This window comes from Eubalaena glacialis, chromosome 5 (assembly GCF_028564815.1).
Source record: "Eubalaena glacialis isolate mEubGla1 chromosome 5, mEubGla1.1.hap2.+ XY, whole genome shotgun sequence".
Lineage (NCBI taxonomy): Eukaryota > Metazoa > Chordata > Mammalia > Artiodactyla > Balaenidae > Eubalaena > Eubalaena glacialis.
In genome coordinates this window covers 141983958-142001148 of record NC_083720.1, presented here as the reverse complement: position 1 = coordinate 142001148, position 17191 = coordinate 141983958, and the positions used below count along the sequence as shown (strand labels likewise).

At 36.9% G+C, this 17191-nt stretch overlaps 1 protein-coding gene across 2 annotated transcripts in view; it reads left to right on the top strand.

The window, feature by feature from the left end:
- GRID2 (glutamate ionotropic receptor delta type subunit 2) overlaps positions 1-17191 on the top strand; it is a 1388009-nt gene that overhangs the window by 1153377 nt on the left and 217441 nt on the right. For both annotated transcript variants that reach the window (XM_061191720.1, XM_061191719.1), the window contains one exon: positions 11971-12166. In XM_061191720.1, coding sequence (XP_061047703.1) covers positions 11971-12166 — 196 coding nt within the window. The remainder of the gene's footprint in view (positions 1-11970; positions 12167-17191) is intronic.

Here is a 17191-nt window from a genome sequence, read left to right as displayed (position 1 = left end):
TATGTATACATATAGCTGATTCACTTCGTTGTACAGCAGAAACTAACAACATTGTAAAGCAATTATACAGCAATAAAAAAAATTACAATTAAAAAAATGTTTTTAATTAAAATAAAATTTTAAAATGTAGAAGGGTAAGTGATGGACCTGAGTGACAGTGGAATATGCAGGCAGGGTTGTTCAGCAGAACACTGCTGAAGAGGACTGGAGACCTAGCTTTGAGTGTTCAAGTCTCTTTCCTGCTTCCGAATAACAAGGTAAGTTTTTAAACCACTTTGTACCTTAGTTTTCCGTCTTTGAAAATGTGATCCATTCCTTCTCCACAAGTATTTGTCCCACAGTTTGAATTAAGTTACTTTCAGTGTCTCTTCAACTATAAACTTCTATATCGACTATACAAATGAAGTATCTTATTAAACAAGGTCTAAGATAATGATAAAAATATATTTGCATAGATTACTCAATAAAAGAAACCCTAGACTGAAAGGCAGAACTGAAAGGAAACTCTTTTTCACCATTTTTCTCATTCTGTTTTTCTTGTCCCACCTTCCTTTCCCAGTGCAGCACACCATCCTGCCAGCCATCCTGGTGTGCTGACCTCCACCCTCCGCTAAGCATGTGCTTGACCGCATTAGTTCTCTGATTCTCTTAGCTCCTCCACAAGCTCCTATCATCTGAAGATAGTCAATTTATTTTTAATGGCTTTCTCCTCCACCCCTACACACACACACACACACACACACACACACATGCCCACACTCACTACACACACCCACACACCCCTACTACAGCCTCTATTTCTCCAACCCTGATCTTTTAGCATAAGGACAAGCTTGAAAATCACCAGATGCCCCAGATCATGGCAAGTCTCCAAGAGGGCAAAGAACAAGATCTGCAGCCAGGTGGCTGGGCTGCTTTTTCAGATGACGATTGTAATTTTCTGAGAGGGATGCAGGACTCTCAACATTTGCTACTGAATGGAGGGTGGGGAGCACATTTAAAAAACAGTTCGGATATTTATAATGTGAGTGACTGTGAATAAGACCTGACTCTGAGCATTAGGACATGCATTTTATATCTGCTTTTAGTTGACATTTCTCAAAAAAGATATATACCTAACTGGGAATAGAGGATAGTTTCTCTGGATGATTCAAAAAGATCTTTTTCAGAGAAATCCAGAGACCTACTGTACTGCGAAGAAGGAAAATATCTTTTGTATTTGGGAAATTTTAACTTATCAATAGACACTTGGTCCCCTGCTCTGTATTATGAAGCACGAGGATTTTTGTTTTAGTAAGAAAGGTTCATTAGAATCTTCACTGAAACAATGACCTTCCACCTTATTTTGACAGTAACATTTCACTGGGTCTTCAAATAGGCTATTAAATTAGCCCTACTATTATTTCTGACAAATTCTTCCTCTCTAGTTATTTCTTTCCACTATGAATAATTTGATAATATGATTAATGTTTTGAGCTCCTTCAAAGACCTTATAGGGAAAAAAATTACAAATGACTATTGATTCCTTATCTGAATCCACACTGTATTTTATTTGGGTCATTGTTTTATGTAGTAATTTTGTGTATTATTGTATCACAGCTTGTTAGTGGCCCAGCTGTGAGGTACTGATCAGTGGTTCAGTTTCAGCCTTGGAGGGTATATTGTATAAAGTTTTTTCCATAAGTCAGCACTGGCCCTGACTCTAATTAACATTTTCAGTGTTGATTTGAAGTATGGAATAGGGAGTAAGCTTATTAAATATGCAGATTACTTTATAATGAGTAGGGGTGATTATTGACTAGAACCACACTGTAAGAATTCATTAAGGACCTTGACAAATTAAACAAGGTGATTAGAAGTGAGATGAAGTTTAATAGGGACAAATATGTGATAATTCACTCAGAGATGGAAAGAACAAACTCTGTGTATGTGTGTGTGTGTGTGTGTGTGTATCTACAATAGTTTAAAATTGGGGGATGTAGGCAGTTTCAGAATGAATCGTCTGTCAATTGTAAATTTGAAATGTAGCATTGGTGTTTATAAAGAAAATGACCAAAGTCACCTAGCAGTGGAAAAGTTGTTCAGGACTTTTAAACTACTGTGATCTATTTATAAGGTTCATAACTTATGCAAAAATTGCAATAGAAGAGAAAAAAGATGGCTTAGTTAATTACAAAGTAAAAAAGGGAGTAATAGATCCTGCGAGTAAAAGTAAAGGGATTTAGTGTTTAACTCAGCAAAGAGAAGGCTGAAGGAAGCAAATGAAAAAGAAATGTTTTATTACATAAAGAAACAGTGTTCTAGAGGTGGTGAGTAGCTATTGTCCATGTGACTGAGAACAAAATGAGAGGATTATTTGAAATAGGGGGGTTTTAGGTTAGGCATGAGTAAGGACTGCCTGGTGGTAAGTTTTCTAAGTCATAAAAATGTCTTAGGAAGAAAAATAAAGTCAGTTTCGGAGGCTGCCTTATGTACCTTAAGGAATGTAATCAAATTATGTGATACCTCCAGGAACTCTTTCAACTCTCTGATGTTATGATTGTATTAGGATTCCTTCTTAACATCACTTAGAAATTTGTTGATCCTCAGGGAAATTCATGGGGATTACTCAAGTCCTTCCTGTATTTTCAAGGATATAGGAACATGAAAATCTACTATTCTACTATTGAAGTACATTGGATTATTTGAGGATATTGTCCTAACAAATTTTACAATTAGCTGACAATCGATAGTAAATGTAATGAAATGCTGACCATACAAATTTAGGATAATTCCATATTTGTTCATATTGTCCTGTGTAAATAAATATTGCATCTTCATGATATGTAAGAAAGAAACTGCACAGGAAAATTGCAGAGCAATTGAATTCACAGAATATTCAGCCTTTTGCAATGGAGTTTTGCTTAATTAGTATATATATATATGTGTGTGTGTGTGTGTGTGTGTGTGTGTGTGTATATCATGAAAGACTACTGTATTTGACTAATAGGCCATTTAAAATAGAGAACAGGGTCATAAATGATAATTCTGTCAGCAGGTGGAAAAATATAATGTCTGCCACATATCAGGATGCACGACATGACGAAATTATTTCCTAGCTTATAATGTGGGTCAACAAGTCAGGCAAGACAATCAGATTTTCAGATGACTGTTTTCTCACATTTATTTAACATTGTCATTTTGGAGAGAGTTTAACCATCATCTTTATTAATTACTGCCTCACAGCAGCAAGAAGGACAGAGTGCTTCCTCCTTCCTCTGGGTTGTCTAAAATGACCTATCATATCCACAAGTCTGAATCAACTTCTAAAAAGTGTATGGGAACTGCAAGTCTCTCCAAGTGCAGGGGGATGTTCCCCCACCTAGTCCCTGACACCCATCTATCTCAAATGCATCTATTTTACATGAATTTCCAGTATTACCTGTGACCATCCTGTCTATACCACGTGGCAGATAGGGGCGCTCTTGACTACTCTTTGGGGGGAAATATTCCTAAATCTCTCAGGAAAGACTTGAAAGTCATCTCCTGGGATGTAATCCTCCATGCCTAGTAATCTACCATGTAGGGACAGTGTTTGGAAGGGAGCAATGCCCTCTTATGAGTACCTCTACACACTTTTCCTAGACCAAGCACATTTGGAATTCTGATGGATATTTAAATAGTTTTTTAAAAGAAGTTCAGAGCACAGAGACCTGAGGCCATCTTTTATCTAATTTACTCTGGTGAACCACATAAGGTTGGGTGGGAGGGTATGTGAAGGATGTAGGACAGAAGCGGGGAGAGGGACAGAACAGAGGGGCTGGAGAAGGAGGCACCACTCAGGCCTTATTCGAGCATCCCACATGGAGCCCTTCTCAGCCGCTGACCCTCCTCTGTAAATCCCCAGTCCTCTTTGGTCCTCATATGGTTCCTCTAATAAAACACCCTCTCCAACCGGGGGGGCCTCCCTTGGGAAACTCTCCCTGTCTCTGCAAGTAAAGGAATCCTAGCCCTCTGCCTTGCCTGATATTCTTCAAACTTGTTGGCCTCAGACTTCCAACTTCTGCTGTCTTGAAAAGGAAAAAAAATTCTGGTACCACGAGAGAAAGAAAAACACAAATACATCTTCTCCACTAGAGATAGCTGTGTCTGGGTTCCTCCTGAATTACCTTGCCCCATAAATTATACTTTTTTAGGCTATACAATCTCATCTTCTATGAGAGAATTGTAGTTCCTCCACTAGTGTGACTTTGACCTTAATCTTTCTAAAATAAGAAACCTAGCATTATTGGGCTAAAGAATATCCAACTCTTTCCTGAGCCTGCTTTCATTAAATAGCGTTAGCCCTCATGCACTTAAAATAGTTCTCACTGAGCTCTTCAGTATGGACGGAACCATCTGCAAACCAGATTTTCTTCTGACATCAGGGAGCGTTAAGAGCCCTGCTTACCGTACCATCTACCCTTGATACCCTTACGTTTCATCAGACTTCCTTTCCAAACTTGTGTCTGAGGAGTTGGGAAAGCTTCACTGAGCAGGAGGGGCTACTAGGACTCAGAATGTCATTTCCCAAAGGACAAGTGGCCATTAGCTACATTGCAGTAGGGAGACAGGAAGCCTTTCCATGTGCTTACCTGTTCTCCTATAAGTAGAGCATGCATATTCTTGAGACTTCTTCTTCTTTATGTAAATACTCAACCCTTGAAAGAAAAAAATCCTAAAGTTCAGCTTTCTATACTAACACTCAGGATTACCAAAGGTGACTATTCTCTCTTTGTTCTGGTGCTTATCTCTTCTTTAGCTACTAAAACCGTGAATTCTTTTACATTTTTTTAATCATTTCAGTTAGCAGAGTTAGTTGAGCAATTTTCTTCACCACTTCAGTTTGCTTCTGATATTTTAATCAGAAATCACTCATCAAACCAACCACTAAATTGTCATCTCTGTTTCCACACTGCTGAATAAGTATCCCTCTCAGGAACAGACATTCCACCTTGTACTGAATCCTATGTTTACCAGAATATTGGACTATACCTCAGCTTTTCCAGATATTTTGTTTCAGTCCCATTTGTTTAATTTTTCTTTGTATTTGCCTTGCCTCTGAATTTATTTATGGCAAACTGTCTTGTTTGCAAACGATTCACTGGTGGTCCAATAAAGCTTTTGCAGCGGATTTTGATACAGGGAAAATTTCCAAAGCTCTCTTTTAAAAAGTTGTATTTTCTAAAAAAAAAAAAAAAATTTTTTTTTTCCTACAAAATACTGCTGGCCATGATTAATCACCCACAGAATGGCTGGTAATATATAGTAAAAATCCCATTTTTATGCAATGCTAGTTTACTTGGAATGCTGGTTTTCCAAGATGAAAGCATCTTTCTAATAAAGAAGTACAGCCAAAACAAATGAACCTCATTGATTGCTATTTTTCAGACCCTGGGCTAGGTTCTGAGTTTCAAGATAAATAAAATAAATAAATAAATAACATTTTTTAAAAAAAAATCGTGAGCATCAGTAACGTGTTCTAATGAGGTAAATGGTCTTGTTTATGAAGTAAACAAGAAGTAAAAGAAGAAGAAGTAAAATTTCGAACCAAAATGCTAAGATGTGAACATATTTTAAGTATTAAAAGAGCACAGGAGAAGCAGCTGAGTTTGACCTGGAAGGGAAAAAATTCACTAGGGAAGACCAGGAACGATCTTAAGCTGAGAAAACACCTGCCAAGCAAGGAATGATGAAATGGTCTGTTTGCCGTGTAACGTGAATATGAATGAAGCAAAAGGTTGTTTTTGAAAATGAAAAAAAAAAGTTTTTAGGCCAAATTTTTGAAGGATCTTGAATGCTACAGAGTTTGAACCATTTTCTAAGGGTGGTGAGGTATACAGGAAGTATTTAAATAAGTGAGGGATAGGATCGGATTTGAATATCAGAAAGAGCATGTTAGCTGTGGTATGGAGGATGGATTAGAGGTAGGTGGGAGTAGAGATAGGGGAAAAGCTTAGAAATAATTTCCTAGGTAGAAATGATGAGGGTATTGGCAATGGAAAGGCAAAGGTATCGACAGATTCCCAAGATTTAGGAGGTAAAAATGTACAAAACTTGATGAGAGGTTAAATGGGGTGTGGGAGTTAAAGGCCACAGGTGAGGAAGAGCTTTAGCTGAGATGAATCTATTGGTGGGAAAAATCAAAAGATGGCAATTCTAGAAATCATAATAGAGGACAAAGTAACAGCAATAATAGTAATAAATTAATAACTGCAACTATCAGTAATTGAGCACTTAAAGAGTAAGTTCTAGGCTAGGTGTCTTGTATCAAAATCTACTTCAAACTTCCAGATATCTTATTATAAAATGATTGTTTCCCCTATTTAACAGGGAAAGGAATTGCAATTTGGAGAATTTTAATTTTTCCAAGGATTGAAACTCAAATCTTTACATCTTCAAAACCCATGTTTTTAGAAACAAAGAAGTTGCCCAGTGCACAGCTGTCGTCAGCACCGCTCAGTGGCAGGCCTGTCTTACCTGACCACCTCAATACATTCTCCAATCCTTTTTTCTGCTTCTTGGGTCTCTATAACACTAATGTTCACTCTGCTGGCCCTCTATTATGGCATGTAGTTGTTCTTTAAGTGTTAACTTTTGGAGTACTTTTTGTGCTTGGAAAACCTGCCTCTGTGCCCTGCCCATGACAGCTCTCAGCCACAGCAACCAATGAACTGCAGTGGGCACCAGGCAGGCTCTTTATGTGGTTGCTAATGGGCTCTTGGAGTTACAACAAAATGTGTCCTTTAACAAATGCTGAAATTAGCATCCAGAGGAGGAAACTGGGGAGAGAGTGTGGGAGAAAAATCCTGAACTGAGTTGGAGGACACTTTTAATGTACCCCTGCTTGTTTGTTTCTCTTTCATGGTCAGCCCCTTTGCCTGAAGCATCTAGCACCTATCCTGTCAACCACGTTCCATTTTTCTCCCCCTGAAGAAAAATCCTTCTGATGTGATAACTTGAGTCGACGTGTTTCAATCCATTAAAAATGGGATTAGACGTAAAATTCCCTACAGCTAAAGCTGGCAGCTCACTCTTGTCATTTGTTGGTGAGCATTCCATACAACCAGACTCAAATATGAAAGAAAAAAAGAGAGAGAAAAAAAAAGGGAGAGAGAAAGAGAGGGAGGAAGGAAGGAAGGAAGGAAGAAAGGAAGGAAGGAAGGAAGGCAGAGAGAGAGAGAAACAGAGAAAGGGAGAGTAGATGGAAAAGAAAGGCCTATGAGAGTTATTTTACAGTTTATGTAGGTAAGAGCTATTCTCTTATTAAAGGAAAATAGGTAAAAATATGAGTGAAAGTTCACTGCAGAGGGTATAGGCATTAGATTTTTAACTAGTTGACAGCTTTAGAAATGTAAGTAGCAACACATTCATTATAAGATAATTTCATTAGCAAAGTCGTATAAATGTCCCAAAAAATTTGCTATGAAGAAAGTTACCATTTAGTATCATAGAGTCATACATTCTTGTATTTGGAAAGGAGATGAGACATTAATTCAACTCCAATTCATGAATCTCCTCGTTAACAATATAAGGAGTCATCCTGCCACACACATACACACACGCAAACACACACACACACACACACACACACACAATCCATTAAAAATCATTAAAAGGACATTATAAGGTGAGGAATTATTATAATAATAATCTGTGTATAAAAACGATAGCTTGATTGAATACTGATATGACAGGATCACTAATCACTCTTTGAGGAGGACCCTGGTACCCTCTCCATTTATAGATGAGGAAAGTAAGGTTAAGAGCTACCTAACATTACACAGCTCACAAGTAACAGACCTGCTTGACTTTAAAAGCTAACCTACCCAATATCAAAGCTATTGCTATCAGATATAGCTAATATCAGACTATCACATGTATCAAAATTAATTTTCAATGCTTGAAGGGCTTTAAGTGTTTATTCTTCTCATGGAAAGAGTTTGTAATCAGCCTAGATCCACCCAAATTCCTAAAATTTACTTCCACAGAAGTGTCCTAAATTACAGTTTCTCAGTATATGTAATGTTCAAGCAAATAGTTAAATACCACTTACCTATCAGACAGTATTGTTTAGTATCCATGGGTTGCTAGTCGTATAGGACACCAGTACAAGAAATAAAAGAATCTCAGTAAGATGTTGAGAAAATAAGACTGATTAGAGTGGAAAAGCATTTGCTTTCTTTTAGCATTCACCATGTGTAGCTGTGGACACTCATTTTTACTGTGTGCATGAGTCCGGGGGTGGGGTTGGAAGAGGATGGCTCAGATGTAATAGATTCACAGAATGATCATTTGCTGAATTTTATGTGAGTGTATGTAGGTTTTGTGTGGTTAGGTAGAAAGATAGACTATATTAGTATGAGTATATTCACAGCTAACTTTTTCTAGAATGCTCTAGATTTTCCCATTTCTTCTGTGGCCTGGGTAAACATTGCCAATTGTTAAAAAAGAAATGTCAATACTTGCCAAGGTAAATTAATGTATGTATTAGGGGCTTGTTGATTATTTTCTAATTGTTTTGCATTTAAACCAATGATTGGCATGTCTAAATAATATCCACTCAGATGTTGACCTTAAGATATAATGTTCTTGAGGATTACCACTTGTGAAATAACCTACTTGATTTCTTTTAGGGCCTCATAATATAGGCCATAGCATTTCTGCAGATCTAAAATATTATGAGCGTGAAAATAACAAAATTACTACTTATAATAGGTACTCCCTTTCTCTGTTAGGCTCCTAAAACAGCTTTCTTTTTTCCATAATAAGCTATTTGTGCTCACTTCATTTTGCTTTATTTTATTTTTGTGACCCTTGGTGGGCTATCTTGGTGTACTATAAAGGAATGACACTGAATCAGACAAGCTATAATTTTTATTGCAAGCAGATCTCATGGCAAATTTATAAGCTGAACTTGATATCAGAAATGAAGCTAGAGGGAACATACCTTTGCTCTAAGTTACAAAATGCTCTGCTATTCTGAATTTGAATTACGTTGAAAATAAACTACCTTTTTCTGACATCAAGAACTTCACACAGGCAACATTTTAAGATACTGCTTTAAAATTTTTTTGTGTACAAAACAGTTTTGCCAGCTAAAAACCTGTTTGTATTATAATTCTACATTCAAGTTCAAAGCTAATATTTAAGGTGATACTGTGGCACGGAAACTTGGTTATATTAAAGATCCCAACACATGATTTCAGTTTTCTTTTCACAGAAAGCTAAGAAGGAGTATTAATTTATTTAGCAGTATTTTACTAGTATGACTATTTGAGCAAACCGGTTATATACTTAGATATAGGCATAAACATTTTTCACCCCTACACTATGATCTCACCAAGTGGAAACCTTCTGAAAGTTATAATCAAGATTGATTGCCAGAACTACTAGGCAGCAAGGAGCCAATCCTATCCTGGGAGGGTTTCTGATGAATCCTAACATGACCTTCTCTAGCCATACACCTTTAGGTTCTAGAAAGTGCAAGCTCTGTACATCTACCTAACCTTGCCCTTGTATTTATAGATATTGAGTGAATGAGGAATGCTATCATAACCTGTATTGATAAGTTTCATTTCTTCCCCCTGTGTAACCAGTTTAGATCATTGCTAAACAGTGGGAAATATGTTAAAATGTTAATGTTTTGAATATAGTTTTACTCCTACTACTGGAAACATTAGTAAATAAGAAGTAAATTGTTCGTTTGAAACAAAATTCTTATTGCTATACTATTACCAAGATAATTATGGTATGTTCCTACCAAATGCCCTGTCACTCTGGTATTAGGTTGCACCCTAGCTACCTGTAGCTCACTTTTATTCCTGCTTCTGCCCTCATTATTTTTTTTAACTTATTTATTTATTTTTGTTTATTTATTTATTTTTGGCTGCATTGGGTCTTTGTTGCTGCACGCGGGCTTTCTCTAGTTGCGGTGAGTTGGGGCTACTCTTCATTGTGGTGCACACGGGCTTTCTCTAGTTGCAGCGAGCGGGGGCTACTCTTCATTGCGGTGCGCAGGCTTCTCATTGCGGTGGCTTCTCTTGTTGCGGAGCACGGGCTCTAGGCGCGCCGGCTTCAGCAGTTGTGGCTCGCGGGCTCTAGAGCAAAGGCTCAGTAGTTGTGGTGCACGGGCTTAGTTGCTCCGCGGCATGTGGGATCTTCTAGGACCAGGGATCGAACCCATGTCCGCTGCATTGGCAGGTGGATTCTTAACCACTGTCCGACCAGGGAAGCCCCCCTCACTATTTATTTACGCTTTTGCTTTAGCTTTTACAAATGGTAAAATTAGCTCAATAGTTGTAGGATATTCCGGAAAATTCTTCCCTTCAAATAGCAATTTTTAAATGCATCATTTTATGCAGCAGAAGTGTAGAGCAAAAAGGAATTACCATGATCTCACTCTTTTCCATAGAGTACATGATACACACCGACAACATAAAACTCAATAAAATGCAGATTAAATTTTGCTGAAAGTTATCATTAGAAATTGTCGCAAATATTCCTCTAACAAACACGACCCATAATGTATTTTTTGCCACACAGTTTTGCACATGATGGAAACGGTGACCTGCAAGAGTATTCCCAATACTCTTGCCCAATGTTAGTGTTAGTTGCAAAGACCCCCAGGAAATCATTAGCAAACGCCATCTAGAGACAGACCAAAAGGTCAGAGGTAAACGTAACATGACATTCATGGCCCGTGATTGTGGAGGGCTGTGGGTATTTGTTCTTGTTCAATATATACTATAGTGCTTCAAAGCATCTGCTCCCATTCTCAGAGGTTAGTGAGTTTGAAGCGTGCCAGCATCTAATTTTGAACAGTATTCCAAAGACACATATTTGTTCTTAAATGTCAATCATTAGGGTTGGACACCTACACAAATTCAATGAGTTCCAGTGAAGTGGTAATTGGTTCTCCAAGTTAGAAAATATAGAGTGGCTCAGAAACTCAAATATAAGGAAATCGACCATCAATTTAGAGACGAATAACCTGGGACAAGTAGATACAATCTGTAACTCAAAGATTGATTTGGAAATCCTGGAGCATTATTCTGTAAAAGAGAATGCTGAAAACATATTCAGCTATTCAAAAGCATGAAATTTATTCTATTTGAATACAAATAGAAATCTCTCTCTCTCTCTCACACACATACACACACACACAAACACACACACACACACACACTCACACACAGCCACTTAAAGCAAATCTAGCAAAATAAATACAGAGAAGAGTCAGCATCTTGCAGTAGAAATAATATGGTTTTGGGAGCTGGTCAGATCTACATTTGAATTCTATCTCTATCCCTCACTGTGCCACACTGAGCTAGTCCTTTATTCCCTCTACTTAAGTTTTCTTACCTATAAAATGGGTGAAATAGTTCTGAGCATGAGGCATTGCTGTAAGGATACTGTGTGCCAACTGCCTAGCATGTATGTAGTAGCCACTCAATAGGTAATGACTATTACAAATACTAATTTTTAAGTATACATCTACTTAAACATGTTGTTTATACAAAACATAATTATTTTATAAAAATATTTAAGCCTTGTCACCTAAAAGAACATAGGCTTAAGGCTTGTAACGTATTGACATTTTTAAAAAACTAAATGATTATATGACTATCTAGCAATGTAATTTCATTTGTCTTTGATGGAATTGCTAGATTTTTTTTCACAGTGAAAACAAAAATAGCATTGCCCTATCACTAGAAATTTCCACCTTTCCTTCAGTAATGATTTTTGTCTTCTCATGATCTATGTAAGTGCCATACACTCTTAAAGCAATTCTCCTTATATATTACATCTTAATGTTAAGAAACAACAAAATAAGAAAAGCAATTTGACATTTGTATTTACATATATTACTTTTTGCTTCTTTTAACTTTATTTCCACTTGAAAATATTCAGTACTCTTTCTTGTGTCTCTCTGCTCTCCCAATAATCAAGGTCTCTCCAGGACCTTTCCAAGCAAACAGATATCCCTTATGGCACAGTCCTGGACTCTGCGGTATATGAACATGTTCGCATGAAGGGAATGAATCCTTTTGAGAGGGACAGCATGTATTCCCAAATGTGGCGGATGATCAACCGAAGCAATGGATCAGAGAATAACGTTCTGGAGTCCCAAGCAGGCATTCAAAAGGTACTGGCCATAGTTCTTCATTCATAGTCTACCATTCTGTCCCCCATATTGGAATTGCTAAACTGAGTTTGGTTTACTTCCTTTTTTAAATTTTAACTTTGACATAGAGTTTTCAGTTAAATTATACCTTTTATTGATTTAAGAAGATTTTGAGGTAACTCGCTGTACCAGTAGCGGGAATTGACAGATTTCTGTGGTGTGTCTAAAGGATCCTTTTCCAATGGGATTCCAAAGCTAGAAAACATGAGCTGGTATTTTGTTCAGAACAGGGTCAGGGACATATACTCACGAAGACTTGAAAAGATTTTGACAAATCCCATTCCAAATATCATTCAGGTTATCCAGTTTTTTCAAATGATTCAGGGTATTTTCTACACTGCATTTGTTTTTCGATGAAAAGTTTATGTTATGATTATGTGAAGCTCTCTGTGAGTAAAAGTTAATCTTCTCCACAAATAAGGTTTGTACAAAAGTCTGTTTCTGTTTCCAAAAGTGAAAATCTTTATTTGTATCTTATTTTTATAAAACCATCATTTAGAAGTTATTTAAAAAAAAAAAAAACTTAGAAAGCAGTCCTTTGTGTAAAAAACATGAAGCTAGTTTTTATTCTGGGCCATGGTTTATAAACATCTACACAGAAGTAATTCTTTCTTCCTCAGGCCCCATCAGCCTCCATGAGAGAACTGAATGATTTTTGCTTAAAATTTTCCCAGTGGCTATTACAGTGAAAATCATAAGGGTTGACATTCAATAAGTAATTATGGGATGACTGAATGAATGAATGAATGTCTAATAACAGCATCAATGATGGTATATACTTTTTTTCTGTAACCTTTCACAGCAGAATAATTTGGACTCCAAGTCTGAGTTCCCTGTTCAAAAGGCAAACTCAATAATACCATGTTGGAGAATGTTTTGATGACTATAAAAGTTATTCTGCCACAGGATCTAGCATTATTCTGTGCCTTTTCATATGTTTTCCTTTATCTGCTATTGCTATTGCAATGGTTCCCTAGCATCACCCTGGTAATTTTTTCAGTCACTACACTGATATCATTATTTAAAAACTGATAATGGTGACATAAACCTCTTTGCAAGTACTAATGATGCTTTTAAATAAGAGAATGTCCTTGAAATGTTAGCAATGGCCTCTAACTCCTTCATCCTCATTATATTAATTCCAGTTTCCCAGGGCCCAGGTATTGATCCTCTTGTCTTTGTCCAGAGGCCCATTGGTTTTTAGAAATTAAACACAGTACCCTCCAATTACTGGGGGCATGGAGTGGGGGGCAGGTGAGATTGGGCAGGTGAATGGACCTATACTATATGTTGTCTGGGAGAGAAGGGAGGATAGATTTTAGGATTTACTAGGTACTCATTGTATGTGAATGAATTTAAGCCTCAGAATAATGGTTTGGGGAAGAGTTATTTTCCTTCATATTGTCTACTGTTAAAAACAATTTTGCTATCTTGCGTATAAGTATAAATTGAAGTTCACAATTTGTATTTCTATCCATTTTAGATCCAAAACTCCTCACACTTTACAACTTTTTTCTATACCATAACATTCCAGAGAAAATTCATTTTCATTTCTCCAGACATACAGATTCAGAATAAAAATAACTTTTAAACATACATATTCACCAATTCATTATTTATTCATTCATTCATCCAATATTTGCTAAGTAACAATTATGTACCAGGCACTGAGGTAGGAACTGGAGGTAAACTCAACCATAGAGGAATGACCACTGGATTCATGAAATACAGGGTCTGGTGGGAGAGAGAGAAAAGGAAACTAAAATACATGATCAAACAAAATGACTTAAATTGTGACAAATGCTATCAAAAAGACAAATAGGGTGCTATTGTAGAAATTAAGAAGGAAATCTATTTGAGAAACAGTGATCAGGTAAGTTCCCAGAGGACATAAGATATTATCTATGATCTGCCTGATGAAGAGCTGATCTTGTAGAAGAGAGGGTGACAAAGCATCCAGGCAATGCTTAGTATAAGCTAAGCTCTGAAGGTCCATTCAAGAAACCAATTTAAAATCAACATGAGCTGGAGACTATTGAATGAGAAAATGTGGAATGAGGTTAGTATGCAGGGGGTAGATCAAGTAGGACCTTGCCCATTATTAAGAACTCGGATTTTATTTGAATGGCAAAAAATGTTACTGAAATAGGGAAATGTCATGATTCATTTTTATCTGTCAAGATCACCGTAACTGATATATGGGAATTGGGTAAGAGTATGCAAAGAATAGAAATAGTGAGACCATAAGAAACTTGTAACTTTCTGAAGTAGCCAGTCAAGTAAATAAGACCTCGTTTTATTTTTTATTCCCAAGTTCTTACACACACACACACACACACACACACCCCATTACCCTTCATTCTTTGTATTAATACAAACTGGTTACACTTCCTTCATCCTGGTATTTTCAATATAATATATAAATCATAGAGACATAGGACATCAGTTGCTACATAGAAGCTTTAAGCAGTCATGTATGTAAGATATACATATATATCTTCTAAGGTCTTCAGTGTTCTTTAAGAAAACCTCTTAACTTTTAAGTATGTACATACAGTTTCCTACATTTTCTGGGTTTTTTTTTTTAATTTGAGTTATTTGACCATATGGAATTTAATTTGACACATGTGTAAATGTAAAAATAAACTGTAAATATTCACACCGAGAAAGTTCCTGAGATTCTATGAAATAAAATTGTTTTAGACTCAGCTATTGACAATCTTGTAGCATATGCTGAGAAATTTAGTTACTCTTTAGGCTTACATGTTTCTTTTTATTTAAATACGTAGCCATTCCATCACCTTTCAATTTGGGCTAGTGTTTCTTATGCTGTTGTTAAATGTCATACATTTAAAAAAAAAAAGCTATTATGAAGAGTAGAAAGAACTCTGGTTTTAGAAAAAACTATCTGGTTTTCTTTCTTGGTTCTTCCAGTTCTCAGCTGTATAACGTTGGGCAAATCACTTGGTTTCTCTAAGACTCACTCTACTCAGCTGTAAAATTATCACAGTGTGAGAATTAAAAGCCTGGGCTTTGTAGGCATACAATCTAGGTGTATATCCAGTTCATTTTTTTAAGTAAAATGTGTAAATGTGACTAGTTACTTAAAATCTCTGAGGCTCAGAATTTTTATCATCATATTGAGAATTTCTACCTCTTATGGTTTTTGTCATTATTAAATATATATATGTAAGAGCATCAATAAATAGTTTGATTAGAATAATAAACTCTTAAGATGATCCTGAAGTTTACATGAAAGAATGTATGTGTGAGTGATTTGTTATTACAAAGCATTATTATTTGGTATTTCCTAAAGTTAACCTAAAATTATGACATAATAAAAAAGATAATGCAATAGAAGTAGAGAGCAATTTCTATTCCCTGAGAGTCTGCTGATAAAGAGGGCTTATGATTTTAAAACTGCAAATCAAGTCCCCAAGTGTTTATTACACCCCATATACTCAGTGTTCGGATTTACTAGAGGAGTAGTGAAGAATGTTTTTATTAATTTATAATGGAAAATATCAAAGTGAAATGTGCTGATTGTATATATTTCTTTCAACCAATATCAGAGACAGCTGAACACTGATTAGACAGAGACTAGGTAGTTATAATAAAATGTATTTTGGTTCAGTTTTCAAGGTCTTAGCCAGCTTTTATTAAAACACAAAACCAACCAACCAACAAACAATAGCCTCTCACCTGCTAAAGCTCACTGGAGTTCGTGAGATTGAGAACTACAAGACATGAAATGTGGCTGGTGGACTCTTCCTCAGGTAACCGGTCTTGCACACACATCTCACACAGCAGCTTCCTGTTCTCTGTCACTGATTTCTAATTTGTTCAGGCAGAAAAGACCTCAGAGGTCTTCTAGGTCAATATTCTGCAAAAGACCAAACTTCTACCTTTGACAGGAATTCATATATATAGTAACTCCCTTCCAGCAAAGACTGCATCACGGTGAAAACAATCCTCCCAATCTAGGTGTAACTTCGAATAGATCCCATTAATGCCTCAGGTTGTGCTTGTTTCTAACTGTGCTACCAGTCTCAGTAAGTTTCTCTTACTTGAAGGTAGATCCTGGTCGCTTCTAACATCTTTGTTCTGCTCATACCAAAGAAACCTGTATAAATGAGGATTAGGTAAAGGAGTTCTGATCTGGTCTTCTTGGGAGACATTTCGCCTGTACCACACTAGCCTAATTAAACTAGAAGAAATGTTTCTGCCTTCCTCTTCCTAGGACGTTTTGCATAAGTAGGAAAAAATGTGATTTGAAAAATATAACTGAGTTCTTTAATGAATTCATTCAACAATTATTTATTGATCAAAACAGCCAGTGTTTTGATCACTGGAGTGAACATAAATGAAAAACAAAAATGCCTCATGGAGTTTACATTCTAGTGGAGGGGGCAGACAATAAACAAGATAAATATGCTGTATTTCAGCAGTGAGAAGAGTTAAGGAGAAAAACGGAGTTGGAGAGAAAAGAAGAGGGACATGGAAACGGAGATGGTCTGCCTTGTTAGATCAGGTGGCCAGGGAAAGCTTCACTAAGAAGCTTTGGAGAGAGAGAGGTGTATATCTGGGTGAAGTATTTGCAGGCAGAGGGTCAGCTAGTGCAAAGGCCCTGAGGTGGGAACATGCCTGGATGGTCTAAGACTATGAAGGTGGCTAGGGTAGCTCTAGAAATAAAGGGGAATATCAGGAGTGCAGCAATGTCAGAGAGGTAGAGGGCCAGAGGGCAGGGAGGAAACATAGTATGTACGGTCTTGTTACTCGCAGCTAGTCCTGTGAGCTAGGAGCTTCAGCATCACCTGAGAGCTTGTTCGAAATGCAGACTCTTAGGCCCCACCTGCGCCCTTCTGGATGGGAATCTCCTTCTAACGAGATTCCCAGGTGATTCATATGCATGCTAAAGTCTGAGAAGTGCTCATACAGGGCCATAGAGGGCATTCTAAGTGGGCTTTTACTCTGTGTGAGATATGA